General features: G+C 52.1%; 1 protein-coding gene across 2 annotated transcripts in view; it reads left to right on the forward strand.

The window, feature by feature from the left end:
• LOC114868117 (LHFPL tetraspan subfamily member 6 protein) overlaps nt 1–24,901 on the forward strand; it is a 29,435-nt gene extending 4,534 nt beyond the window's left edge. The window contains exons 3-4 of one of the 2 annotated variants that reach the window (XM_029171496.3): nt 22,102–22,200; nt 24,147–24,901. In XM_029171496.3, the coding sequence (XP_029027329.1) occupies nt 22,102–22,200; nt 24,147–24,265 (218 nt within the window). In that variant the 3' untranslated portion in view covers nt 24,266–24,901. The remainder of the gene's footprint in view (nt 1–22,101; nt 22,201–24,146) is intronic. The other variant, XM_055514043.1, reaches the window with a different exon arrangement.
• Nucleotides 24,902–26,727: the final 1,826 nt, after the last annotated feature.

Consider the following 26,727-nt stretch of genomic DNA (forward strand, 5'->3'; position numbering starts at 1 on the left):
GCTGTGGGGGAAGGTCAGCAGAAAATCTATAGAGTCTAATTTTGTTTTTGTCACCGCTGTACTGAGAACTCCTCACAGATTTTGAAGGAAAATCCAATGCTATCACTGCAGGACAGATTAAAAGCATCGATGACTGCTTAGATGCATTTAATCAGTACTTCATTGAATCGGAGCGTTCCCTATTGGACAGTGTGTTTACTCAGGGCGCTTTCACACAGACCGTCTCTCCTCTGCAGAATTGTTGTGACGTCACCTGCTCAGGAGTTAGCGGTGACATCAAGGTCCTTGCTCAAGGGCACTACTCAGGTGGCGATGAGGGAGGGCAGCGCTGCCCTATTTCCTTGCCCAACCAACCAGACTTAATCGTCCTGGTCCAGGGAATTGAACCGGCAACTGTTCCTTAGGTAGTTAAATCGTGGAACCTCCATCGTTTACCTGCATTCATCGTTCAGAATCAGAACAAGCAGATGCGAGCGCGTTGGGCTTCAGTGTGCGCAGACGGACTCGAACACTTCCTGCAGCTTCTTCTGCTGATGCTGCGGCTGCTCCGAAAATGAAGTAATCGTCGGCGTTGCCGTTTGGGGAAAGCGTCTCCATTTTGTGCTGGCATCTCGTTTGCCCGTTCATTTTGTTCACGGTGACATTTAGAATTAAATGAGCAAACATGAAGTGAGGACCAGCTCCGCCTTCATGTTGAGTCGCCCTGTTGTCGTCCCACAGGCGACCTGTGACCCACATGTCGTACAGCATCCCGGTCTCGTGTTGCTCGGCCAGACAAACTCAAATTCCCTACGCTCGTCTGGTGCAGCCGTGCAGCTTGAAGGGCACGAGCGCGAGTGCTAAATTTAAAGACTTGTAAATAAATTACAGATGGGCTGTCATTATGGCTTCCGCGGCGTTGCCAGGGGCTTTTTGGCACCGGAGCGTGTTGTCCTGTTTGAGAGCCATACCAGCACAGCCAGGAGCTTTGTCCTTGTGTCGGCTTTGCGAGCGCCTGCCAGCTGGACTCCCTCCAGTCCCAGAGTGTGTGCTTCCACTCCCCTCTCACCACCAGCACTCGTTTTCAAGAGGTACAACAAAAAACGGAGCCGCCTCCAAACGAGGAAGTGTTTGGGCGGACGAGCCGGGCATTGTTTAATGGTGTCGGATCACGGGACGTTTTCCAGGAGGACGGGTAAATGTGTTACTCTTCTTAGAGTTTTCCTCCCATCGCATAGAACTTGAAGGAAGAAGAAGAAAGCCATCATTTCCACTGCCTCCTTCCGTTGGGGCCTTTGGGAAGCTGTCGGACTCTTTATTACTTACATTTCCGGCCACAGATGCTGTATCGTAAGTGGACGTCTCTGGTTTGATCGATCGCCCAGAGTGGAGGCCGCTCATGCAACGCTGTGATGCACTCATTCAGCCTGGAAGCTTGGTTTTACACACTGTGTAGTTCCTTGGACTTCCCCAACTATAAGAGACCACTGAACGCAGCCCTAGTCTGGTCTGCATCAGCCTGACTCACTGCTCCCGTCTTTGATGCTCCGTTTCAGACTTTTACCTTTCCCCTAGTTCTGCTTCAGTCTGTCCTTCTCCATCCTCCTCCTCCTCCTCCTCACACCGGCTGTTAACATCGCCGTCTACAGCAAACAGGAAAAAAACAATCCAGGCAGAACTCGGTGACCCAAAGAGCAGATCTGGGTTCAGCCAGAAAGAGAGAGCAGATTAAAAAATAGCAGCGAGACAGAAACGAGGCGGAAAGCCCGGCATCAACAGGGATTGGGTTCTGTTGAACAGGAAGTCTGGGGAACCAAAGGACAGACAGAAGCGTTATTTCAGTCTGTTCCGCTGCTAAGTCATTGTTGTCTCTGCGTAGTGGCCGCTGGCTGCATGTCGGCTTGTTTTTGTCACAGGAAGTAGAACTGCTCCAGAACACGCGTCTATAAACGGGTCCTGGGCGTCACTTTGGTCCTGCTCAGAGCATTTGATTATACGTTTTCATCATATAACGAATGTTTGTCTTGAACAAACTCTCAAATAGTTTCTGTCATATTTAACGCGGACTTTCGCCGAAGTCAGAGCGGCGCTTCAGCTCCAGCGGAGACGGAACCGTCGGATCATCGCGTCCTTTGCCTCAGCAGACGCAGACACGGCAGACGGGAAACCAGCTGTTGTGTTACTTTTTGCCGTGACACTGGAGGCAGCGAACGCGGGTGAATCAGTGCTCAGGCTTGTGTGCGTCAGCGGTGACAGCGTGTTCGGGGCCCGTCCTTACAGTGAGCGGCGCTTTACTCACAGGTGGGATGAGGAAAGGCCCGTCACGCCGCTGTTGGCGCCGCTGATAAACACAGTGAGAACAGGGGGAACAAGAGGGCGGTGGGGAAAATGCCTGTTTTCCTAAACTTCACCACATGTTACGTCTAATTAGGGATGAAGAAGACGGAAAGCTTACGTCTGACCTGAGGGACTCCAGGCGCCGTGAGTCGGCTGAATAAATGAAAAAGTATGGATTGAATGAATTGGGTCTGAGCCTTGTGGGATAGAATAGTTTGCTCAGTATTCATACCCTGCTTTACAGTCTCGGAGGCGCTGTGCCTTTAACACTACAGTTAATTATAGCCCCTTCTTTCTAGTGAGGCGGATTGCGGGGTCAATACTCCTTTTGTGCTGCCTTGTCGTAGGTCGACAGGGAAACACATGAGCTGGATGCGTGAGACGTATCTGAGAGAAACAGGAGTGTAGAATAACTGAGGCTATTTTAAGGAAAGGAATTCACAACGGCCCGTCTTTGCCCTCAAACCACATGTACAGCAAACGTCCGTCGTCCGTGAGCGGCCTGTTACGGGGTCGACCCAGGCTTTTCTGGCCTTTTCACCGCTTCGACTCGCAAACGACTCAATTAATTGGACTGGACGGCCCCGACTATCGCCTGCACCTCGCGTGGGAAAGCGAGGCGGCGGTTGGAGGCGGCTGGAGCAGAGCGAGCGTCTCCAGGAGGATCAGCGCCACCTACCCCCCCCCCCCCCCCCCACGCCCCTCCCGGACTGGGCCCGTCCAACACGAGAGCCGTCCCCTCCACAGCGAGGACGGGTGGAGGGCGTGAAGAGCAGCTGCCTGAAGCGTGGGAGGAGGACGCTCACCTGTGTCCGTCACACACGCCCACGCCCTGTTCGTCACCGCGTGTGTGAACGGGACACGCTCGGAGGTGTGAATTTGTCGCTTCTTGTGTGTTTATTTTAGGAGCTCCTGTAATTTGGCCCGAATTCATCTGCGTGTGATCCACAGTGTGCGTCTGAGCTTCTCTGTCATCACAGCCCCGAACCGTTAATTTGGCAGCTTCCAGCGTCGACGTTATAGCAATGTGTGTTTGTGTGAAGCCATAGGTGCAAACAAGCCTTCCTTTTAATAGATGGGTTCTTTAGGAGCCTCGCAGGAAACGGCATCAAAGGCACCTTGGCTCAGTAATAAGCCAAATGTCATTATTATGAAACCACAACGCTCGCGTCTCAGGAGGGAAGCGTCTGTCTCTGTTTATAAGACTCTGAACAGAACATCCATTTTGTGGCTCTGGGTCGGTTCAGCGTTTAGGTGGGACGCGACTCGGCTGCGATTGCAGTCTTTCTTTGCTTCCCAGGCTTTGAGTCCAGCTGGGCGGCAGCAGTTGGGTGGGCTCCTTCCCATTATAGGATCTGGTTTCCACTGTAGCAGGGGCCTGTGGAGCGGAGGGGAGAGGAGGGGAGGTCAGCCTTCTGAGGAATGCCCAGACCCTGGAAGCAGCCTGCGGTCCGCTGGGTTGGATCCACACATGGAGCGCAGCCGCCCTGAACCTGAACGGGGAGCGGTTCAGCGGCAGCGACAGCGAGACCCAAACCAAATTAGAAAGAGCCCGAAGTCAGACGTTTACCCTATATAGACCGGAGACGAGGTTCTCAGGAACAAGAGGCCTCGTGATGGGACGACACCAGGAGACGGAGCGGCTGGGTGTATTTCCAGTCACAAGTAAAACACAAGGTCTCTGGAATGCACGAAGGGAGCTGCGTCTCCCAGAGACCCGGCTCCAAACAAGGCCGTATATGTTCTATCTCAGCGCTTCATTCATGTTTGCGTTCCTTTGTCTTGAAACAGAAAACTCCAATGGAAAGTGAATGCGGCGCGTCCTTGGAGCCCGGGAACAAAAGCGCTCTTTGATCCGGCAGAGCGACTTTGCTCTGCTCAAATTCTGGGCCCGGACCAGACTAAACCCCCTGGTGTCGTTCTCCATTTCCTGGTCCAGGGTCTGGCCCTGGGTCCCCATAGCAACAGCCACCTGGCTTTAGTTACTGTTACAGCCCGTTCTACAGTCTGGTTCCAGCCGCTGCTTTGGCTCATGAGCCGATGTCTCCAGCAGGAGATGCTGTGGATGAATCGAAGGGATTAAATATTAGTTATTTAGAGGCTTTATAGACATGCCAGTCTAATAGAAACACCAATCTGCAGTAAATAGCTCCAAGATAATGCGAACTCTGGCCGGCATTTTTTATGTTCTCTGTCTTGTCGCTTTGATTTTAAATAAATCCTTCAAGACAAAGTAATGAAAAGCCATTCAAAAGCCGGAATTGGATGAAATAATGCTTTTTTTTCTGGGACCTACGCTGTTCAGAAGAATATATAGATTTTTCTATGAAACACATCAACCTCATGACTCTGTACATAAACACAATTACACGGGCAAATCGAAGGAGAAGCAGAAAGCTTTTAGAGGCGACAGCCGAAGACGAGGGTGTCACCTGCGACGGCGGAGCAGAACGGAGGGTTTGTAATTACAGCGTGGCTGCGTGGACCCCTGGGAGCCGAGCGCCCCCCTCCGCTGCCTCGCATCGCTCACATCTACTTATCTCCTGCGCCGCCGGACACGGCCCGGTCGTTAGCGGACGCACGCGCCGCTATCATGACGGTCCTGTTAACGGCGCTGCTTCCCGGCATCCCCCTCGGGCGCGTCCTCCTCTGCCTCAGCGCGTGAGCCCAGGAATTCAAGCCGCTATTAGGAGCGTGTCTGAGTTACTCTTCGAATCGAAAGCACATTTGCGAAGGCGCGCAATCATTTGATGTGATTATTTTAGGGCGAGATTATGCGAATGGAGGGAGATTGTTTGTCAGAACGTGGCTGCTCGGCTGTTTTTTTTTTTTGCTTTTGTATTATTCCTCCTGGATCTCGGCGTGAGCCTCTGGATCAGGAGGCGAAGTCCTCCGGAGCCGCTCTGCTCAGCGTATTTCAACCTGACTGCGATGTGCTTCGGCGTGTGACTCGGGCAGATAGCCTCGCGCCGCGCACGCTCACGCACACGCGCACACGCCCGCGAAGCTCTCGGCCTCGCTCGCGACGGGCGCCAAATGGCCCATCGTGTGCAACGGGAGAGATAATGGAAGTCACGGCCACTCGAGCCTGCTGATAACATGGTTGAGGCTGTCAGTCACACATCAGAGTGGACAAAGCGCAGGTTGTTATTTCGATTGCCTGCCCGACATCTGATCTGTGATGTGATGCCACCGATTTCATTCTCCCGTCGACGACCGGCCCAGAAATGAAATGTTTCCCAGAGTTGCTTTTTCCAACCTCTATAACTCACTAACTCTGCCGCTGTGAGCCGGCGGAGGTGGCTATTATAGAGATAGGCGAGGGTGACATCTGTCATTCAGTGGCCACAGCTCCAGTATTATCTCTGCACCTGACGGCCGGCGATCGCTCGGCTTCCAGGACGAATGCAGCTACCTGTCTGAGACCACGGAGACGGGAGGAGAAAGTCTCCAGACGCGTCCTAGACGCCAGCAGGATTCCTACAGACTGCAGAGCGAGAGCGTCTCTTAATGGCAATCAGACAGATGCTGCGCAGCTGACTTTGTCTTCCCCGCGATGGGCTTTTGTCAGAGCACCAACAATGAATGAATGCACCGAGACGTCTTTAGCTGTTCATCTGCAGGCACGGCCGTAACGACGCTACCTGAGCTATAATGACAAGCGACATTAGCTGCAACAACATCATCTGTTTGTGTGGAGTCGGCCTGTAAATGCTGGACTTAATGGAGAAGGAATGAAATATTTGGGAAACCTGGGACAAACTGTGTCAAGTGAAATGTCAGGTTTGAAGGCAAATTGGACGGCCTGTTGTTTTGAAGGACTTTGTTCCCGAGGGTTTGCGGTTTTCGTGTGTTTGTGTGAATCTCACACTCTTCTTCACGCTCTCAGTCCAAAGCAAAGCGAATGCTAAAGACGAAGGAGTGTGTTGTGACTGGTCAGTTGTTCTTCGTTCTCCGCAGACGATAACAGTGAAAGACTGAAAACGAGCTCAGCACTGAGCAGTTGATTTCCCCCGACGGCATTCACGTTGACATGCTACACAAACTTAAAATAAACACACAGGTGCTTTACAAGTACTGTCCACGGCACAGAAGCCCCACGACAAGCGGTGAGGTTCAGTGAAAGCAATGTACAAATGAGGAGCTGGCTGGAAAGTCCTTCGGTCAAGAGTTGGCTCCTTTTATAGAAGAATAAGTATGCTACAGTAGCTAGCGCTGCCCTGAGGTTCCACAGACATCCTGTTTTTAGGATGACAAGAAACAACAACAAGTCAAAGCGAAGGCAGCCTGTCGGAGCCTTAGAGGTGTGTTGTCGTCAAGGCAGCGTCTTCAAACACTCCTCCTTCCCAGTGCTTATTGATGGGCTCTCAGCAGGGAGCCCCTGAGTCGGGGAGACACCTGCCCTGAGCCACAGCGACCTGTAGTCATGATCAAAGTGCAGATCTGTTCGCTGGGAGGCAGCTCGCACCCCCCCCCCCCGGCAGCTACAGTGGAGGCGCGTGGGAGCCAGTGGGGGACACAGGCCCAGAGACCAGCTGGCACCAGGATCAGTAGCAGTGGAGTCTTCAGATCGTATTGATCCGGGAGAAGCCATCTGCATCCTCTCCTGAAGCGCAGTCACTCCAGATCTGCGCTTTTAAAACTCCGCCACTGACCTTTTAAAACCCACAAAATGGCACGGCGTCTGGCAATTAGGCGACTCTCCGCTGGCTCCGCTAACGTATCGTCCTCTAACGTCCTCCCGTACCTTGGGGCTTCCGTGATAATTACCTCGTTGGGAGACCTTGAGTCTGAGAAGTAACACCTCACCAAGGGCAGCGCGCGGCGCCGAGCGGAGCCGTGATTCATGTGTATAGCTCACCATATATCTTCAAGGAAGCAGTAATGGAAGCGGGGCTGAGGTGAACATGGGGGAAATGGGCTGCTGTCGCTTGAGTGGCTGCTAATGTGTTTTTTTTTTTCCCGGTGACAATGAAACAGCCGAAAAAATGTTTTTATTCACTTATTAGCAAACTAAAAAGCTTTTTTTGCTTGATTTCTTTAACTAATACCAATGATAAATCTGTGTTTTATATTAATTTATTGAAGTCTGAAGTGGCCTCCACTTTTCCGCTCCACCCTCTCTTTCCACCGCTCCACTGCTTTCTGCTTGACATGTCAACTGTGATCCAGACCTAATCTACCAGCCCAACAGTGAGGTCCCTGCAGGACGCCCAGGGGCCCCGGGCTCCGCACCGCTGCCTCATCCGTCTTGAAGACAGGCTCCGGGCCGGGGCCGGCGTCACGCCTGTCCGTGTGCGCTTGCATATGCAGAGCGAGTGGCCACAGACCCGCGGAGCCTTCATCTGGTCACCAGGTGGGCGCCGGAGCGGGGGCCTGTCTCGTCCCCCCGTGAAAATCAGCGAAGACGCCCCTCTCCCCCCGCGGGGAGCCTCCGGCCTCGTCAGAGGCCGAGGCGTCGGTGAGCAAATGGCAGCGGAGGCGATTTCACTCACTGAGCTGCAGTTCCGCGTGTTCTCTTTTGGACCCTGTTGTGTTTCATATTGTCTGCGGAAACAACATTTATTGTTTTCCCCTAGTTGTGAAAATGATTTTGTTGTCTCGTTGCCAGATTGGAAACTGAGCCATCAGCGTGGCGGATATGCAGACGCACGCTCGCGGTGCCTGCGCGGCCAAAGACGCTCCACCAGCAGCGTGTTTGTCCCCAGTATGAGTTCGGGGAGGCACGGATTCTCCCCCCGTGATTGTTTGCTTGTGTTTGTCAGTCTGGCCGGGGCCGAGTTTTAAAACTTTACCAACGCGTCGCCTTCTGCAGCTGAAATGAAGCCGTGCGTCGGCTGGAGTCGAACTGAGCCCAGCCTTGCGGATGTCCCGCACACGCTGCACAGAAGCGCCACCAAACTGCCGCCGACAGATGGCCGCTCTGGTGGCGACTTGTTTATTCTGGCAAGTACGCGGCGAAAGTCCTACAACGGTGGTAAAGCGAATGACGCAGCCTCAAATACGGCCTCAACAAATGGAACACGGCCTCGGGGACAAACGGCTTTGACCAGATGCTGATTCATCACCAGATCTTTTTTATTTTTCATGAGAAAAATAAGCCAAGAAACGAAGCGTTTGAGGCGGCAGCTCATCTTTAACCGTCCGATCCTCCATCTCCCCCACTTCTCTCTGCACCAGTGCATTGAGTAAAGAATAGATTAGAGGGTAATGAAATAAGGGCATTTAAAGGTTTGAATTGAGTGTCAGCCACGGGTAGACGATCATATCATCAGCTGTGCATTGCAATGACTTTCCTCCCCATTAAGAGGCATTATGATCCCTACTGAAATATAATTACAGCTGAGATGGGCCCGTGTCTGTTCTTGTGAAATGTTCAGGAATATCAATTTCATTTCCTTTCTTTTTCTTGTTGTCCGGTGCCACTAAATCAGCATTCGGAGGCTTCATTACATGAGGACGTCATCTCGCTGCAGCTCTGTGATCCTGCTTTGCGTGTACGTGACACGAAAGCAGCAGCCGCCGCCTCCGTCCGCTCCGTTCGGAGATGGAAACGCCGCATGTTTATAACCAGAGGTTAAAGGGCGACGATGCTTTTTAATCAGCCTCCCCCTCCTCTGTGCCTCAGGTCTGTTGCCTCCAACTCCCTCTCTCCTGAAGGTTGAGACGGGCTGGGGGGGGGGCTCTGGAGGCCACCCGTGGAATTTTTGCATCGCATACCACCAGGGAAAGTGGGAGGCTCCAGACACCCTCTTCTCCCTGTGCCTCCCAGCCAGCATCATAAACTGTGCAGCAGCAGCTGGTGTCAGGGGGAAAAATGGAAAGAGAGAGAGAGAGAGTGACGCCCTACTATCTTAGTTACCATCTTCTTTAAATAAAGGCTAGCAAGCGGGGGGGGGGGGCAGCGGAAGATGTGGCACCCGTCCCTTCAGTAATTCACCAGATGGAGCAGATCTAAATCAAGCTCCCCCTGCTATAAATACAATGGAAACAGGCACACACGGGGAATAATAAGCGGCAGCATAGGCCGTGGTCAACCTCTGCGGCGAGAACGCCGCCGCTCCTCCATGCTTTGCATTTCTGCTCTGCATCCGTCCATGGAGGCGCTGGCTTTAGCATGCGCGCTGCAGGAGCAGCCCTGGCAGCGGGACATGCCAGTCAGACCAGCGCCTCCATCTCCACGTCTTCCCGGCTGAGGGAAAACAAGTTGAAGGCAGCGCTAACGAACTAATGCGTTTGAAAAGCTGCATTCGCTCCTAATTCCAGCTGACTCGCCGCCTCACAGCGCATAATTAAACGCAGAGCAAGTGGCCAAACGGGTTAGAAGCTGCTCCGGCTGATGCTCGGTCCTCCCTCCTCCCGGTGTCGTTTTCTGGAGCTGGGTGGAGGAGCGTGTGCTTTGTTGGCCTGCGAGGATCAATTAAGCCATCAGGAGGAGGAGACAGTAATAAGACGCGTAATGGAAGGTCTCTGTTCCTCTGGGAGCAGTATTAAATTCATCACCGCCTCGTGTTCTCACATTTATCACCGGCGCATTACAACTTGTAATCAGTCACAGATGTCAGGCCGGGTCGCTGCTGACTCTCTGTCACTCCTGCTGCCTCGACGCTGGCATCTCTTACTGCATAATGCATCCAGTGTGTTTCCCCACGACCGGCATGAGACTCTGAGGATGAACGGGCGAAATCGCTTCAAGTGGCGTCTTCGGCTCAGAGGCAGAAGTTACTTCTAAAGGGACAACAAAGATGGCCGAAGCGTGAGCTGTGGCGCCGGATGTTGGTTTTTCTCCAGCCAGTCCCAGTTTGAACTGGTGAGGAACCGCGCCGACGAGCGCTGCCGCGCTGCATCTGGTAATTGATGGGTTCTGGAGTAAAACGGTCGGAAGCGCGGCCGTCCCACAGAACTCACTTTGCTCATAGTGGTCTGGCAACATCTTTAACCAGTTTCAGCTGAGAGGCTTCTGCTGATGAAATAATGTGAACCCTTCCTGCACCTGTGCAGCGCTGACTTGGTTTTTCCAATAGGTTAAAAAAAAAACACAGTTCTCACAACTGTCAATGTTCTCATTAAAGGTCGTATGAAGTGGTCAGAAACGAGTGATGCCGCTTCGAGCCAGAAATCTCTCACCTCCATCACCTGGTTTAGGTAGAGTCATCGCCTCCACGTCTTCCCATAATAACATGATTGCTCTGCCAGCTGTCAGGCCCGGCCCATTTCCTCCGGATGTGTTCAGAATGTGCAGAGCGGAGGGGAGGCGACCTGGGGCTCGGCGGCGGCGCCGGGAGGACCTGCGGAGCGCTTATCCACAGAATCTACATGGTTCTGGATGGAATCCCGCCCCTGTGTTGCTCTGCACATATGATCCAAAGCCGTGAAAACGCATGTAAACACGGGGCGCCGTCCCCGGCTCGGAGCGCTCCCGCAGCACAGCTGGCCCGTGTTGACTTTGCAGGCAGCACCGGAGACGGCGCCGCTCGGGCGACAGCTGTGCCGCGTTATGGGGCGCGTTCCGCCATCGGCTGCAGGTCGAAGCGCGTGTGGAGCGCCGCCTGCCTCGTCGGCCCGGCCATATGGCGCCGGTGGAGGTGCCAGCGCCGGAGGAGGCGGCAGGAAGTGAACAGACACGGCAACGGTGCCGACGTGACGGCTTAAAAGCCACCTCCACCACAGCTTATCTGCCTTCCACTTCTATTACACCCACTAAGAAGAAGTCCTTTCCCCATTGAATTCCGCCTTTGCCCTATTCCCACGATGACACCGCGAGTCGGGTCCGGCGCCGCACGACATTTCAAAGGCACTTGTGATACGTTTCAAAGGGGCGTCTGTGAAGCGTTCAGAGGGACGCTAACGGTGAGCCGGACCCGTGTGCAGGCTGCTTTAGGAGTGGGTGGGTGGGGGTGAGGGGGGGTCCCCGGATTCTCTGTGACCTTTTCAGAGCCACTGTGAGGATTTTGGAGCCATCTGCGCCCTCTGGGTTCCACTGATCCCAGCGCTGCTGCTCTCAGCAGTAATGGGCACCTTAAGCCTTTGCAACATGTGCCGGTTCCTCAGACTCGCTTTCCGCCGCAGCGTTGTCTCATCTGCCGCTATTCCTTCTTCCGACTTCCTCCTGCATTCATCTCATGCTTCTGTACTTATTAGTTAAGGCTTAACCTCCACTTTTAGCTCATTGTGTCAAAACAGACATTTGGGAAAATTCTAACATTAACCCTAAAAGACTTAGAATTAACACCCCTGAGACTTTTCGAGGAGCACAAATGGCTTTTTCCTCCCTCTGACCTGATGCTGATTGCACATGTCCAGTGTTTATTGCTGCGCTTGTTGCCTCCGTATCGGCCCGTCTCCATCTCCAAATGCATTTTTCCGCCGGCGCCGACTCCCCTTGTGTTCCTTTGTGTTCTCTCTCAACCCGCCGGCTGAACTTTGAAGCCCTGGCTCCCGACTGAATGAAGCTGCGCCGCCCGCGTGTGTTTATTGACTCGCCTGCGCCGTCACGCCGCAGCGTCTCTTCTACCGCACACAAAACCAGAACCGAGCGCTGTCTTTTGAACAGAACGCCCTGTTTCAGCTCTGGCGCCGGAACAAGAACCCAACGCGGAGTTTCCAATTATGCGTTGGACAAAGAAGTTTGGATTTATGAATGAATGCGCGGCCGCGCCCCTCGCGGCCCGAGGTCAGCGCTGTTCCTGACGGAGGATCCGTCTCTGGCGTCGCGAGTCTCTGGCGACTTAATTCCCACCTTGCGGTGACGATGCAGAGGCCGCGCCGCGTGTCAGAAAAGCTTCAGCGCTTTGGGTGCGTGCGCTCCTTGCTTCAGCAGCGTACTCCACTCCCTCGTCAAGGCTGCTGCGGCTGCTGGAGGTTCTCGGCTCTTTATTTCGTGACTGTTCACCTCATTTTCCTCCGCGCCGCGTTCCCCTGTGTGGAAAATCCTAATCGCATGCCCTGACTCTGTTTTGCTCTCCTCTCGGTTGCGAGATAGGACGCGTGATCAAAGCTTCTCTTTGTCATTCTGGCTGAGGAAAACAGAAAGGAGCTGCAGGATATAGCACAGATTCCTCTGGAGGATGTGCTCCAGTGCAATTAGGTTCCACTCCTGCTCGAGATCCTTCCTCCGCCACCAGGAGACCACTTCAAGCAAAACATAACTTGCAAAATTAAGTTTTTTTTATCCGTTTGATAATTCTCCCATAATTTGAACTAATTTGTGGAAGTAAAGGCAACGAAAAGCATCTAGCGGCCTGTAAATAAAGTGGATTGGCAGCAGGAAGTGGAGGCGACGTCGGGGTGGATTTGTGCGGCGCGACCGCTGCGCGTTACACTTTAAACTCGCCCGTGATTTATTATCGTGAAGCTCTCCTGCCGTTTTTCTGGTGCTTTTTATTAAACCGGTAAAGTGTGTAAGTGCTGCCCCCAAAGCAATGATTCATCACCGCTTTGCCAGGATGCGACCACAGCTCGCCTCCCTATAACGTATGGACCACGCGAGCCCCCGGAAGAGGTTTCCACTCCGCGTCCCCCCGGCTTCTGCTGTTCATTCATCTCGGCATTGATTTTCAAGAGGTGGGGGGGGGGGCAACGTTTGAAGGATGGATGGTTTGCAGGCTGCAAAGTCTGATCGTGTTTATATTTTTTTATAGCTTACAAGGAGAAACACTGTATTATAACGCAGCACAGCAGCACATCCTCCTGGGTGATGGATGGTGGGAGCGGCCTTTGGGGACAATCAAGCCAAAAGTCCAACTCAGGGTTTTTTTTTCAGCCAGTGAGGACTTTTAGCTCGCTGCATGTTTAAATAAAGGTTTTAACTCTGAGCAGCCGCCGTGAGAGCATTAGATCAGAGTGAGGACGCGGTGACCTTCAGGTTGGGGGGATGGGCCTCTTTTCTCCACCCAGTGGGCTGAACTCCACCTCTGCTCCATCAAGCGTTCCCATGTTCCCAGACATCAGCGATTGTGTCTTAATGAATTCACTGAATACTAATCAGGCAGCCAAAGACCAGGGGGTAGGGCAGGGCTCCACACCGACAAGGTCCTCTATAAATATGCTGCGGAGTTCGTTTCCCTGCCATCATCACATTCCTCAAACTAAAACCGGGTTTGTTGCTGTTGAGCTCTGCCTTTGGGTCCGGCCTGAACTCTTGTTTGTCTCATTATAGACTTGTGACAGTTCTGTTTCAGTTTATATTTGGCCGCCCACGCGTCTTTTATATAAATGATCCAGCAGCAGCGGACACAGGTTATATCCACTGACATTAATCAACACTCAACCCTCTCCTGATATTTCATCCGGGTCCCGTTAGCCCCACGGACAGACTTTTCACAGCTCAATCAATCAGCCCGACTGGCTCCGAAACGCGGAGTGGGCCGCGCTCGGCAGCCACTCAGTCACCGCCGGGCGCCTGTAAGAGGGTCACGGTGATGAAGATGGGAAAATGAAGAGTCGGCCGGGGAACTGGCACACGCGGCGACCTACGATCTGGGACGCTTCACTCGGGAACAGGCGCTGCTCATTGTGGACGGGCCGCGTTGGCCGTGAATGGGGGCCTTTGTGGACCGGTGACATCACAGGGATGCCTGGGCCTCACGGGGGGCGGCCGCGCTACCGTGGCTGTGAAGTTTCACAGTTTCATTAGTTCACCGTCGGCGCCGCAGACCCGGGTTTTATCTCTGGCTGTAATCCTCTGAAGAGAGCCGCTCATGTTGAGGAATACTGATCGAGCTCCAGAAAGCGCTGTTTTGCCAGGAAACTCTGCTGATTTGTAGGAGCGAGCCCGTGGCCGTAGTTTCAACATATTAACTGCTGCGTCTTAGCGAAGTTCCGATTCTGGGTGTTAATCACCACAACAAACCACGTCTGCGTTTGTTTGTTTGTTGCAGAAGCCGAGAGAAGCAGTAACTACATTTCAATTATTTCTGCGGGAACAATTTAAAGTGAATCTCTGTTTAATATCTGTGATTTTATTTGCGTGTTTCTTTGCTTTCCTTTGCTAATTGAATCAAGTGTTGAACCTAATTGTCTGGCGATGAAACCAGAGATAAGGAACTAATTGATGCGTTGTTATTCGCCCCGTGGGACCTGAGGGCGGGGAAGCACTCTGCTGCAGGAAGCCACTGGTGCATTAAGAGCATTGTTCCCACGTCTTCTTTTTTCACTTTGAAACATCTCAGCGAGAGGCACTCTGGCGAGCGCTCGGGGATCTATCGATTTTCATTCGTCCTCGCTCCGCCTCCTATAATCGGTGGATTCATGCGACCCGCTGACTCTTATGACACAAGCGCCTGCAGCGTGATTGAAGCCATGTGTTTGTGGGAGGTGTTAAGTCTGAAATGTAATAAAACTTTTGGGTTTTAGTTTGCATTTTACTGGAATCATCTCAAGCTAAATAGACGCTCCATTGTTCAATATTTTTCACATTCTCCTAAATGAAAACCAGAGTAAAATAAAGTAAATAAAGGATTTATTTCAGATAATCCCGGGTGTTTTGTGTAATTACTCTCTCGCCCCACCCAGTGAGCACCAGTTTTAAACTCATCCAGCTTATTTCTTCAACATAAGTGCTTTTGATTTATTTCGCCTGCAGGTCCTAAATGACAAAATGCTGTTTATCAGGCTGATTTAATGAACGTGCCTGTAAAAACAAGTCGACTCATTTATCCGGCGCTCCGGCCAAGACGCGCAAATATTCTCGCAGCGTTTTGTCATCGCGAGGTAAACAAGTGTCACCGCCGTGTCTCTTTTCCTCACAATCAGGTGCGAGAAGCTGCAGTTTATTCAAGATCTTAATTTATTACCCATCACTTTAAACGAGTCCCTGCAGCGTTGTTAAGAAGCGCAGCTCAACCGGCAGGCTGCCGTGTCATTACCAACATTTATCTCAATATAATCCGCATCACTTTACCGCCGTGCGCTTAACTTCAGCGCGTCAGAGATGGCGCAGCCGCATAAAAAAGCCAAGATAACGGCAAATCGTCGCATGAAATGGAATCGGTCGGCTTCCTCGACATGTTTGGCTTCAGCCGCTGGAATCGTCGGGGCAGAAATAGCTTTTCATCCTTGAGCGAACAGGATAAACCAGGTATTATATGATTATGTGGGATCACAATACCAATTCAATATCGCACAGAATGTCAGGAGCGCGTCCTGCGCGGCCGCGTCTCGGCCTCTCTTTTGTATTACCCCATTGTATCGCTCGCAGATTACTCGACATGTTACATAATGTGTTCCCGCTTCCACTGTTCTCCTCTCCCCCGAGGGCTCTCTGGTGTCACGATAGCAGCCCGCGCTGAGAGACGAGCGCCGTCTGATCGTTGTGAGGTGTGAGGAAAACCTTTTCAGGGTCACCTCCCAGCGTTGCGGGTCTTAGCGCGACCCTTCCGGGGCCTCGGCCCGGGCCTCCTCTCATACTGAGACCTCCACTCTCGCTTGAATGGCTTCTACGTCACAGCCACACAAAGAAATGCGCCGGCGAATGTTTGCTCTTTGGGAGTTGGGTGAGACTCGATCCCTGGGGCCAATATAGTGGTCCCATCTCTCCCTCAAGCGGCGCATTGTCTTTTTAAAAGCGCCTCTTCGTTTTTTTTTTTTTTTTTCTGCCGCGGAGTCGCTCGCATGACAAGCCCCAGTACTGTCACAGAGGCATTTTTGATGTCTGGCAGCATGCGAGCGCGGAGCGTCCTGAAACATTCATTGCACATTTGGATGCTGTTAACATGAATATGGAGGCGGCGGCGCCTTTGATCGCCCGCGTTCGCCTGTTTAGCGCAGGTTGTGGAGGCTCTCGCTGTAGGTGACGCCGGCCGCTGGACGCGCTGGTCTGCGGTCATGACTCCCTGTCGGTGGGAGGAGGCGGCTGCTCAACACATCAGACATGACCCAGTTAGAGCAGCTACACTTGTAGGACCTTCTAAAGTGGATCCCACCCCGAGGAGGATTTCCATAGCCTTTGGCTTTGTTGTCTCCCACTTCACTCGACTTGCCTCTCTGAAGGCTGCAGCAGCCGTCGCTCCTTAAATTGAAATTCCAGACTGGCGCGCTGGTGGTGAAGTAGATTCTACAACACGTGCACGTCCTCTTCCCGCATGTGTCCGCCACTTTAAACCGCTGGAACTCTAGTTAAATAAACTGGAGTTACTGAGGCTTAGAATCAGCTGCAAGTTCGCTGTGACTCAATTTGTGTCAGGAGCGAGTAAAGTAGCTTATTGTCGCCACCCTGCCAGTGAGCTGCACAAAGATAATACAGAAAGTCATTAAAATATTGCCAGATATTGCAAAAGCTAATCTTCCCTTTGACGTCGGAGGAAAAAAACCTGAGGCAGCAAATGAACGCCAGAGCAGCGCTGCAGCAATCAGGTGCCTCTGACATGGGAGGCTCTCTCACTGCTCCCATTGTTCTCCGCGCCTCAGATTCCAGGATTCCGGCTCAGGCTTTAGCACCAGCGCGACCACGTTTACAGGAGAAAGTTAAAACGCGCCCAGCGTTTTTACAGAAGCCGGAGGAATTTCTCTCGGACGCCGCTGAATTCCTTTGGTGTTTTTCTGCCTCCTGACTGAGCGGAGGGAGGGGGTGGGAATGTCCCCGCTTCAGTGTGAGATCAGAGGGCTCGGGGTCACGGGGAGGCGTGGGCTGTCGCTGGAAACGCTGGGACACAGAAATCTCTGCGTCCTTGTGTGAGACGCTCATTCTGTCCACGTCCACGTTCCCACGTTCCCGCGTTCCCACGTTCCTCGCTGAGCTCCTGAGCCGGAACCCCCGACGCCGTTTGCCTCCACCTAAAACAGCCCACTGCTCAATGCACCGCCAGCTAATTTGCTCTTGTAATTGGTGTGTGCATTAATTACCGAACGTAGTTGGGGAAACGGTGACAAATGAACGCTGTGATTAGATAAGAGCGGCTCCTGACAGAACGCCTGTGGCACAAGTGCGGAAGCAGATCAATAGTCGCAGGCTGCTGTTTGCAGCCGGTGACGAAGTGGACGCGGAAATAAGGAACCCCGCTGTGAAAGGGCCACGTGCCAACAGGCGCCGGTCGTTAGTAATAGATGAATGAGGCGACGACCAACTGAAACAGCAGGTGAAGAAACAAACGGATTTTCAAGCTATAGAAAAAGAAGCGATGCAACAGTAAGTGGTGTGATGGCTGATGGGATAGAGAGGCGTCTATGAGAGCCTGACCTTTTCTCGCTGCTGCCAGAAGCTCATACCAGAGGGAAGAGGGAGGGATTGGTCACGGAGGAGGCAGTCGCACTCGCGCTGAGCCCCACGTTAGTCACAGGGCTCTGATCTCAGTGGCCTGGTCAGTCTGGGCTGTTTGATATTCAATATTAAAGCCCATAAAGTTTAGGGACAAGCGGGAGTTGCAGCTGTTCGGCTCCCGTTAGTGATTTTTGTTGTTCCATTGTGCAGGAAAATGAAAACAGTTTAAGAGAGAGTTTAAACGCTAATAGGAGTGGAATGAGTGTCTGTGGGCTGAGCATCACCGCGCTGCAGCCGCCATTTGTATGCGCCGCTGTGCACGTCGCACATCACATGCACTTCACACCGTGGCTTCAAATCCCCTCTCGCTGCATCCCCATCATCTGCAGCCTCGCGCGCCGCCTTCGCCAAAACGCTCACCCAGGAGTGAGACTCTGAAGACGACGCTATTGATCCGGGTTGAATGACGGAGAGTGGAAACGTCAAAGGCGCCCGCGTTGCCGCGCGCCGCGTTTCCAGCGGCAGAGAAAACATGCCTGAACATCCAGGGCCCGTGTGTTGACAGATTAGTCGCATGGACCGTTCGGGCTGAAGCCACACTGGGAACCTGTCACTGCCGCAGATTAGAGCTCAGCAAAGTAAACACACACACTCACGTGTTCACAGTGTCGCTTGAAACAATGAAACTGAAATGTGTTGAACTCGCTGCTTTTTGACAGCTTCTCTTTAAAAAGGCAACGACTGCGGTGGTGGCGTTCATTCAGGTTAAGAGAATTCACCAATTTCGTAACAAGGTCCAACAGAGCCAACACAAAACACAAACACAAAACGCAGCCAAATCCAGGACGAGTGCAACGGAAATGCTACATGAGAACCATGATAGCAGCAGGTTATAACAATAATATTAAAACTAAGTTAAAAATTTGGAAACTGAATCTCTAAATGTACAAATAAGGAAGATTCAAAACGTTGTGTTTCTAGGGGACGCTTAAAAGTGACGGACGTTTATACACAGCTAAATATCGTACTTCCTGTCGGTATTTCCACTGCGTGCTCTCTTAGGTTGTGTAGGGTGCACTTTGTGTTTATTTCTGTTCCTAATGTGTTCCTTCACCAGGCTGGTGAAGCTGTTTTCCTCCTTGTTACTGTGTTCGGCTCTTGGCTGGTGCTTTGTTAGGTGGAGCTGTCAGGGCCCCCGTTAACGCGCCCTTGTCGTGACCTCATTCCCCTTTTTGCCACTTGTTTAGTGCGTTCCTCTGGAATAATCAGGCTTTTCATTGATCTCCGTGCTGGCCTGTTCTGTCTTTCCTCTTTAAACTGGCATGTTTCTATAAAATGGTCCTAATATGTGAAACCGCCCTGGAATCATTCAAACCCCTCTGGACTTTTAAAACCAGAGCGAAGGACGTGCAGAGCCCGGTGCACACGCCTGCCTTCCCAGGTGCTGTCGCCCTCACATTTTCCTTCCTATTTCGGATTATGATCCTCCGAGCCTAAAAGGGAATGTCTTACATTAAGCCGGCCCATTCAGGCACATCCCCTCTCCAATTCCCCAGTCAACGGAGTTCTCTCCAGCTTAGCGGCAGCCTTTTCTCCCTGTCCTCTTTGGCCTTTCAACGATAACCTTGAATAGTATTGTTTTGGGGCATGAAGGAGGCTAAAGAAATTCTCTGGTTCTTGACAGAGAGCAGGAAGGCTTGACAAAAGGCTTCAGCGCTCCCCAAATCAGAGAATGTGGCGGATATGAAAAGGGGGCAGTTTCTCTTTCAGGTAAAGAGCGCCGACAGAAAAAGGATGGGGAACAATAGCACAGTCGTGAGAGGATAAAGCCGTTCTCTGTGTTTTTGAAGGCACCGAAAATGCGATTTCAAAGTGAGCTCCGCGACGATGATGAAATCTGAGGCAAGGAAATGCAGAAGAGAGATCACTGTATTAGAGCGGATCTCATGGACGGAACACTGATACGGGGGCTGATTGTGTTCGGTTGGGGCCTTAGAACAGAACTCTTCCCCGGTTGGTAGAATAGGCTTTCAGAGGAGCCATTAGGCCTGAGACAGTCCTGTCCTGGTAATGGCTTCATGGAGATCAATTGAAATTCGATCTGTGAAGAAGTTATCTGGCCTCTTATATTCTCTATTTCGCGCACTCTCTCTGACCCTTTCCCCTTCCCTGTTTCTGCCTTCTCACCTCCAGGACCATTACATCAGCAGGCTGCCATAGCAACTGCAACGCGACAAAGCGGGCTAAGGGTTCACAAACACTGGTTGTTGACCAGGAGAAAAGCTGCAGAGTAAACAAACAAACGCCGGCCGGTTTTGATGGAGCAGCACTCGGACCTCTCCTGACGTCAGAGGGCGTCTTTAAACCAGGCCTGAGAGGAGCTAGTTAGTAGTTATTGTGACGGTTGCACCTATTCCTAAAGTTATTGTTTTATCTGCAGACTTTTAGTCTGAATGCATCTCGTCCTGGAGGTTCACAACCGCACGGCACCGTCGCAAAGCCCCAGATTGGGGCGCATCAGCGTCGGCTTTGGAAATCAGGAGGACAGGAAGTGTCTGTCTGCTCCGAGATTCACAGCCCGAGGTCGTTTCCTCTCACGTGTCCACGCGTCGCAGCAGCCGCTCGTAAACGCTGGGTTTTTTCCAGTCTGGGTAATCTGTCTCAGCTCTACCTCTGCTTCTCAGTAACCCACATAATGAGTGTGGAGGATGGGATTTGGGGGAATTAGGGAGAAAGAACCTGGAGAGAAAATAAATAAATATCATGGAACTAAAAGCCAGAGGGAGAACGTTGGAAGTGAGCGACGTGTTTGCGTCTTTGTCTTTGTTTGGCGCCTGCAGCCTTCGGTCGTCAGCGTCGTCATCCTCATCTGACCTGGTGTGGAAACTATGCACGCGCTTCTCCTCCTTCCTCCTCCAGAGCTGCAGCTCTTTACAGCCTTGACGTCTCAACAAATGTGTTAATCAGAGTGTGATGAGAATCCCTGTTCCTCCTGATTTTCCTGGTGTGAAAATATTAAGTTTTTCCTTCGGGAAACAAAGCCAAGTGTCGCCTTCTACTTCTCCTTTGCTGCAAGGAAATTCGATTTGATTACACGCTGCTGTATCCTTCTGCATTATACAACACTTGAAAGGGAATTTCTGATTCTGTTAAATATTAATCATGAATACATTATGGTGCTGCTGTGCTATACTGTCTTTACTGTTACAAATTTGAATCTAAACATGTTTGATAGCATTATATAACTGGGATTGTTTTTGCTCACTCTCCTAAATATGTGTTTGTACCTTGTAGTTTAGGGCCTTTCATGTTCCCCGCGCTGCTTATGCAGGGATTTGAACGTGCTATTTAATTTCAACTCTGCAGCCAAAACCCGTCTGAAGTTCTATTACCGGCGCGACGACGCAGCGCTCAAGTCGTTACATATGAAAATCCCTGTATCCCCTCTGATCCCGGGGCCGGGCCCCTTTCTTCTCATCAGCATGCTGGACTCTCGCCCCATCGATTTTCCACCACAGGTGCCATCATCAGCCGGTCTGTTTGCTCCCAGAACGGAGCCGATGACATTCGCCGTCCTCCTGGCTGCAGCTGGGGAAAACACAGATGTCTTCGTCGCTTTCCCCACTCCGCCTCACACGCTCCTCAGCCAGTTGGTCCAGCCCATCTGTGTTAGCACGTGGATTGAACCCAGCTTGTTGTCTGTACTGGATGTGAGTCCTGGGCGATCCAGTTGGAAGGCAGCGTTCTCCATGTCGCATCCTAGGACTGATGGTGGGGGGGGGGTAAGCTAACGTAATGGCAGTGCCTCCTACCAGGCGCCCAAGGGTTAGTTTCAAGAGTCGGGCCTCTGTATCCGGGGAGTCACTCGTAAAGACCTGGCTGCAGGCGAATATTGAGCATATTAATCCTTAATGTAATGGCCTTGACTAGCGTTAGCGCTCATCTGTGTGCAGTTTTAAGCGTAGTCATAAGTCTCTTTAATCACAGCAGTCCCTCAAGGATTTTTCAGTTTTACAGTAATTATTGCCTTTTGCATTTTTCGCTGTTGCCTCGGCGAGAAATTGCCAACTTATTTGCATATGTGCATTGTTTGTGTGCAGACAGAGCGCTGCTCCGGTTTGTTGCCATAAAACCGCGTTGAGGCGTTCTAGTCACGGACCGTCGCCGTTTGTTTGGGTGAGGCTCTGCTGGAACGGGTCAGAACCGCCTCCCTGTCCGCGACGGCTGGCGACGCTTGATAAAGTGCAGTAGAAAGGAGGTTCGCTCGCTCGCGTCACGCCATCGAAGGGCAGCGTCTCATTGTCTTTTCAGGTCATTTTAATTAAAATATTAAGCAAAGAATGGGAGAGAATCAACACGGGATAATTTCACCTTGTCGAATATCTAGATGCAACACTGGGGAAAAACTGGGATTTCCATTTGTCTTTGATGTTAATGAAAAGGAGCTAAATTATGAAAATGCACAGAAACCGTAGGAGCTGAACCAACACCTTGACGCCGATAAGGCGTCCTTGCTCACCAGCGGTGCCCTGTCAGCCTTCAGCCATGTGCGATGCCACTGACTCCGCTCCTCTCCCTCTGCTCCCCAGGCCTGCTCATCGGTTCCGGCTGCGCTCTCTACCCGCTGGGATGGGACAGCGAGGAGGTGCAGCAGACCTGCAACAACAGCTCCGACCAGTTTCAGCTGGGTGAGACGTCGTCCCGGAGGATCCATCGTGCGCCTGAACCGCACACCAACGCTGCAGCACTGACTCGTGCTCAGCGCTCTGGGCCCAGAACAAATAGATCTATCAAAAGTTAGAAACTCTGGGCTTTTTTATGTGGCCGCCTTATAAAACCAAGCAGACACTGTCACGCAGCAAAGGAGGCTCGATCCCCTGGTGGTTAAGATGTTTGATAAAAAGTCAACACGATCTCCTGCTGCTGTCACTTTCTCAAGCGCTTCATAGCTATGAATGTGTGCCCAGCTGAGTTTGAGCTCTGCATTGAGCCGACGCCGCGTGGAGGACTTCCTCACGCCCATCGACTGGCTTTGACTTCATTCCCCTTCAATAGTGGAGACCTAAATTAATATTGTGACCAAATACCAGAGCAGTGAAGGGAGAAGCGCGTGAGGTCTGCAGACGTTTTTAATTAAATGTCGCAAGTTGAGCCAATAACTCGGGGGACACTTAGATCTGCTTCTCTTCAATTGGCGTCATTATCCATCACATCAGGCCGGTTCTGACACTTTTAATACGTTTTTTTTACTTTATCCTTCATGCATTAATGGCCATGTTGTGCTTGATTTAATATAATCTGGGATCTATTGATAGAATTATACATTTTTAAGTTAAACATTTACAAATATGATGTGAAGACCGTCACACATTTGACTCATTTGATATTTGAACTGACGTCCTGCCACTAAATAGTAATTATTCAGATCCCACTTTGTTCATGTCTAGTCTGTTATCAGATATTACAGCTTCATCGTCACCATCCGTTGTTCAGTTATTATGAATCCGACAGACATTCACCTGCATTTGAAAGTCATGAAGAAGAGGAAACTCACTCTTGAAGCCGGAGCCAACTGTGTGTTGTGTAGATGCTGCGGAGCAGCGCTGTCTGTGTGGGCCGATGAAAGTGACGGTTCTAGCGGCGTTTCACTCTAAACCATGTCCTTTAATGAGAGTGGATCTAATCCCGACTGATTTAAATTCTCAGCCGTATCATCTTAAACACTGAGACGTTCGTCTGTGTTGGAGTAATTATGTGTCACAGTTGGAGACGGGGACGCGGGCGACGCGCAGATAAACAGGCGGCAGGTTCAGTGGAGTGGCTGTAATGAAGACGAGAACGGCCTCGAGGCGTGGAACTCGGAGGTGGAGTGAGTAAGAGGGGGAGACAGGTGAGGGAGGGGCCGTGGGAACCCGAGGAGGCGAGAACAGGCCGAAGGAACCCGGTGCCAGATCCTCGATGCTGAGTGGGAGGTGACGTTGTTGTGATTCTGAACGGGGTCTTTGTGCGTGTAAATTACAGTTATAGTGTGTTTGCATCAGCGCAAACAGACCCGTCGGAACGTCGCTGTTTCTGCGCGGCGCTCGTGTGATGTTCTCCAGCGTGAACGCCCGATTCCGCGGGGGGCGACGCGTTGCCAGCGCCGGGTCTTTGAACCTCCACGCCGCAGATTACGCGGCTTATCACGCGGGGACGTCACGCGGCTCGCAGGTGCGTTGGAGAAAACGACGCAGACACGAGGACTCCGGACGAGAAGCGCTCGCGCCGCGCGAGCAGCTCGACCGCGGAGGATCTGACGCGCGGAGGAAACGAGGCGCGGCGGAAGACGGAGCCTTTTCATTTTCCCCGCAGCGAGAGACGCTGATATGACTTGTTAATGAGACGCCTCCTCGTTCTCCCGCCTCGTAATGATCCCCCCCCCCCCCCCCCCCCCCCTCGTTTACTGTGGAGATGCAGAGGTTCAGGGTGGAAATGTGTGTCTGTCCGACTAGAATAAAAGTGTGAAGATGATTATTATAATATTATGGAGATGGAGGAAGTGATTCTGCCATCAATAATAGAGACACAGTAGTGATTCCCTTTGTTTGGCGTTGCATTAATCCTGACGTGTGCCTCTTGTGTCCCTCGTCCTCAGGTTCCTGTCAGATCGGATGGGCCTACTACTGCACGGGGGCGGGGGCCGCCGGCGCCATGCTGCTCTGCACCTGGCTGTCCTGCTTCGCCGGGAAGAAGCAGAAGCAGTACCCGTACTGACCCGTTCTGACTTGTACGGGCCCGGCGCCGGGACCACGCGACAGAGGGAGCGCGCTGCGACTCCGGACCCACACCACACCCAGTACAGCACATCAGGCGCCAAAGACCCCGCGCCGTCGGGTCGGGTCGGGTCGGGTCGGGTCGCCCTGCACACGGCGTGGGGCCCGGACGGCCGCGGGGGCCGCTTCACAATGCAACACACCCGCACGCACACGCGGCGGAACCCGCGTGGACCAACGCCGTTTGTACCGATTGTCACATAACTATTTCCTTAACGAAGACTATTCCTCCTTTTGTCAGTGCTGTTGACGTGATCGTGTGTCCTGTGACGACGAGACCCGTGTTGTTGCTCGTGCGTGGCGTGTTCCCGTCTCCTTCGTGTCTCATCCTTGCCTTAAACACAGGTGAAATGCAATAACCCCCACGTAACGTAAAGCAATCCCACACTGGCTGCCTGCTTCCTCGACTCAGACTCTTCCGATTCCAAAAGTCTACAAACAGTTTAATATTTAACACCTTCATGAGATCTATGTTGTGTATGATAATGTATTTTATCATATTAGCACACGTTTTGTACTCGCTCGTCCGATTATTCTTTGTCGTTCTTTTCCTTTTGTAAATAAATGTTTATCGACATCCCGGCTTTAAGGTGTTCCTTCCTTCCCGGATTCCTCCAAGCCGTTTCCCATGACCCGCTGATCCCGGCGCTGATCCCGGCGCGTCGGCCTGTTACTGATGAGGCCGATCCTTCGGCCTCCGCTCCCGACGTCGTCGGATCCTCCTTTCCACAGCGAACACCAGCCGTACGTGCATCAGCTCCCGGCTCCCGCTTACTATTTTTAGTGGCGCCCCCCCCCCCCCCCCCCCCCCCCAGTTTTCTCTCCTTTGATTAACAAACAACACTTCAGAGATTTATCCAGCGTGCACAGCGTCGGCTCATTTCCAATGCAGCTCCTCTCCGTGCGTTTGCCCCTCGTTAGCGTGCACATTTTCTCACAATGCACCCCCCCCCCCCCCTCATCCGAGAACTCTCTACTCCTCAGCACTTGGTCTCTTTAATGTGTCTGAGCGGCTCGTCTACGTCCTGCACCCCCCCCCCCCCCCCCCTCGTTCTCTGATCTACTGTGTTGATTGATATCGCCAGCGATTGTTACAGTGTCGAGTGGATGCCTCATCAGCCGACGCTGACACATTGGGGTCGTGTCGGAGCATGCGCTGCTTTGTATCGGCGCTCGGAGCCCAAACTGTCGGTTTGCTGCCGATTGTGTGCAAACGGGGGGGAGATCACAACTGTTGCACGCGGCGCGAATGTAGATGTCGGTGGTTGTTGGTGTTAATTGTCATGCTGTGAGCGGCACGCTGTGATTGATCCGCTGCGTCGGGGCCCGGGCGGCACGTGTGCTGCTGAAATCATCCACCTGATGAGATGCCGCCAGAGAGGAGATGTGCGTTTGCATTCGTCTGATATTTCAGGAGCAACTTTCAAACCTGGAGGATTTAATACTGAATCATTTCCATCCGTTTCTCAGTTCCTTCACTTGAGGTTGCTGCAGCTGATCCCACCTGGCATGAAACGAAGGCAGGCCAGATTTTTACCATTTAAAAATGACCCTCGTCTTTTAAGTCTTCTTTCCTCCCGCCTCCTCTTCCTCCTCTTCCTCGCCTGGCAGCTCCATCCTCTCTCACACGTGTATGATGTCATCTCTGACTGTTCCCCTCCTCATTCAGCGGTATCACTATCTGGATGAGCTGGGCTCAGGGCAGCGCACACAAGTGAGCAGAGTTTGGACCGGGTTACTAATTTTCTCTTAACCTTTAAGAAAAAATGCCACAAGAGGAGGAACGTATGAGGAAAATGAAAAACAGAAGTGAATCAACGTGAATGCGTCTGAAGGGACAATAGACGCCGTCTAAATGTGCAGCATCTCGTTTTTAATAACGTTTGCGCCGGGATTATTAAGGAATAAAACACAGATAATAAAGCACCTTCAGAGAGTTCCGTCTTGGCAGACGCACAGATCTTTCACATCAATTAATTCTTTCTAATTATTTCTCCCCAGCAGAACGGCGCTTTAATTACTGCCCTAAGAGCAGGAGTTTGTGCTACAATCATTTCCATAAAGATATTGTATAATTGACTGAGAGCTGAAGAGCCTGTACACAGGAATGGTGGACGCCGCCTCCCCCATCAGCCCTCACACCATCACCACAGCTGGTATGTGCTTGTGGAGTAAAAGATGAACAGGACGGAATGGAAACACTTTGTTTCCCGCCGTGAACTGAGAGGACGAGCCAATTAGCTGTCCTCCTGCTTCCAGAGAGGCCACGTGTTCACGTGGACGGGGGGGAAGAGAGGGAATGCACGACGCGCTCGACAAACCGCGTTAATAGGAGGGATCAAAGTGGCGGCGACGGACACGCTGAGAGCGAGGCTCAGCGGCTCCGTGGTCGGCGGCGTTGGG

Source organism: Betta splendens, chromosome 13, assembly GCF_900634795.4.
Source record: "Betta splendens chromosome 13, fBetSpl5.4, whole genome shotgun sequence".
Taxonomy (NCBI): domain Eukaryota; kingdom Metazoa; phylum Chordata; class Actinopteri; order Anabantiformes; family Osphronemidae; genus Betta; species Betta splendens.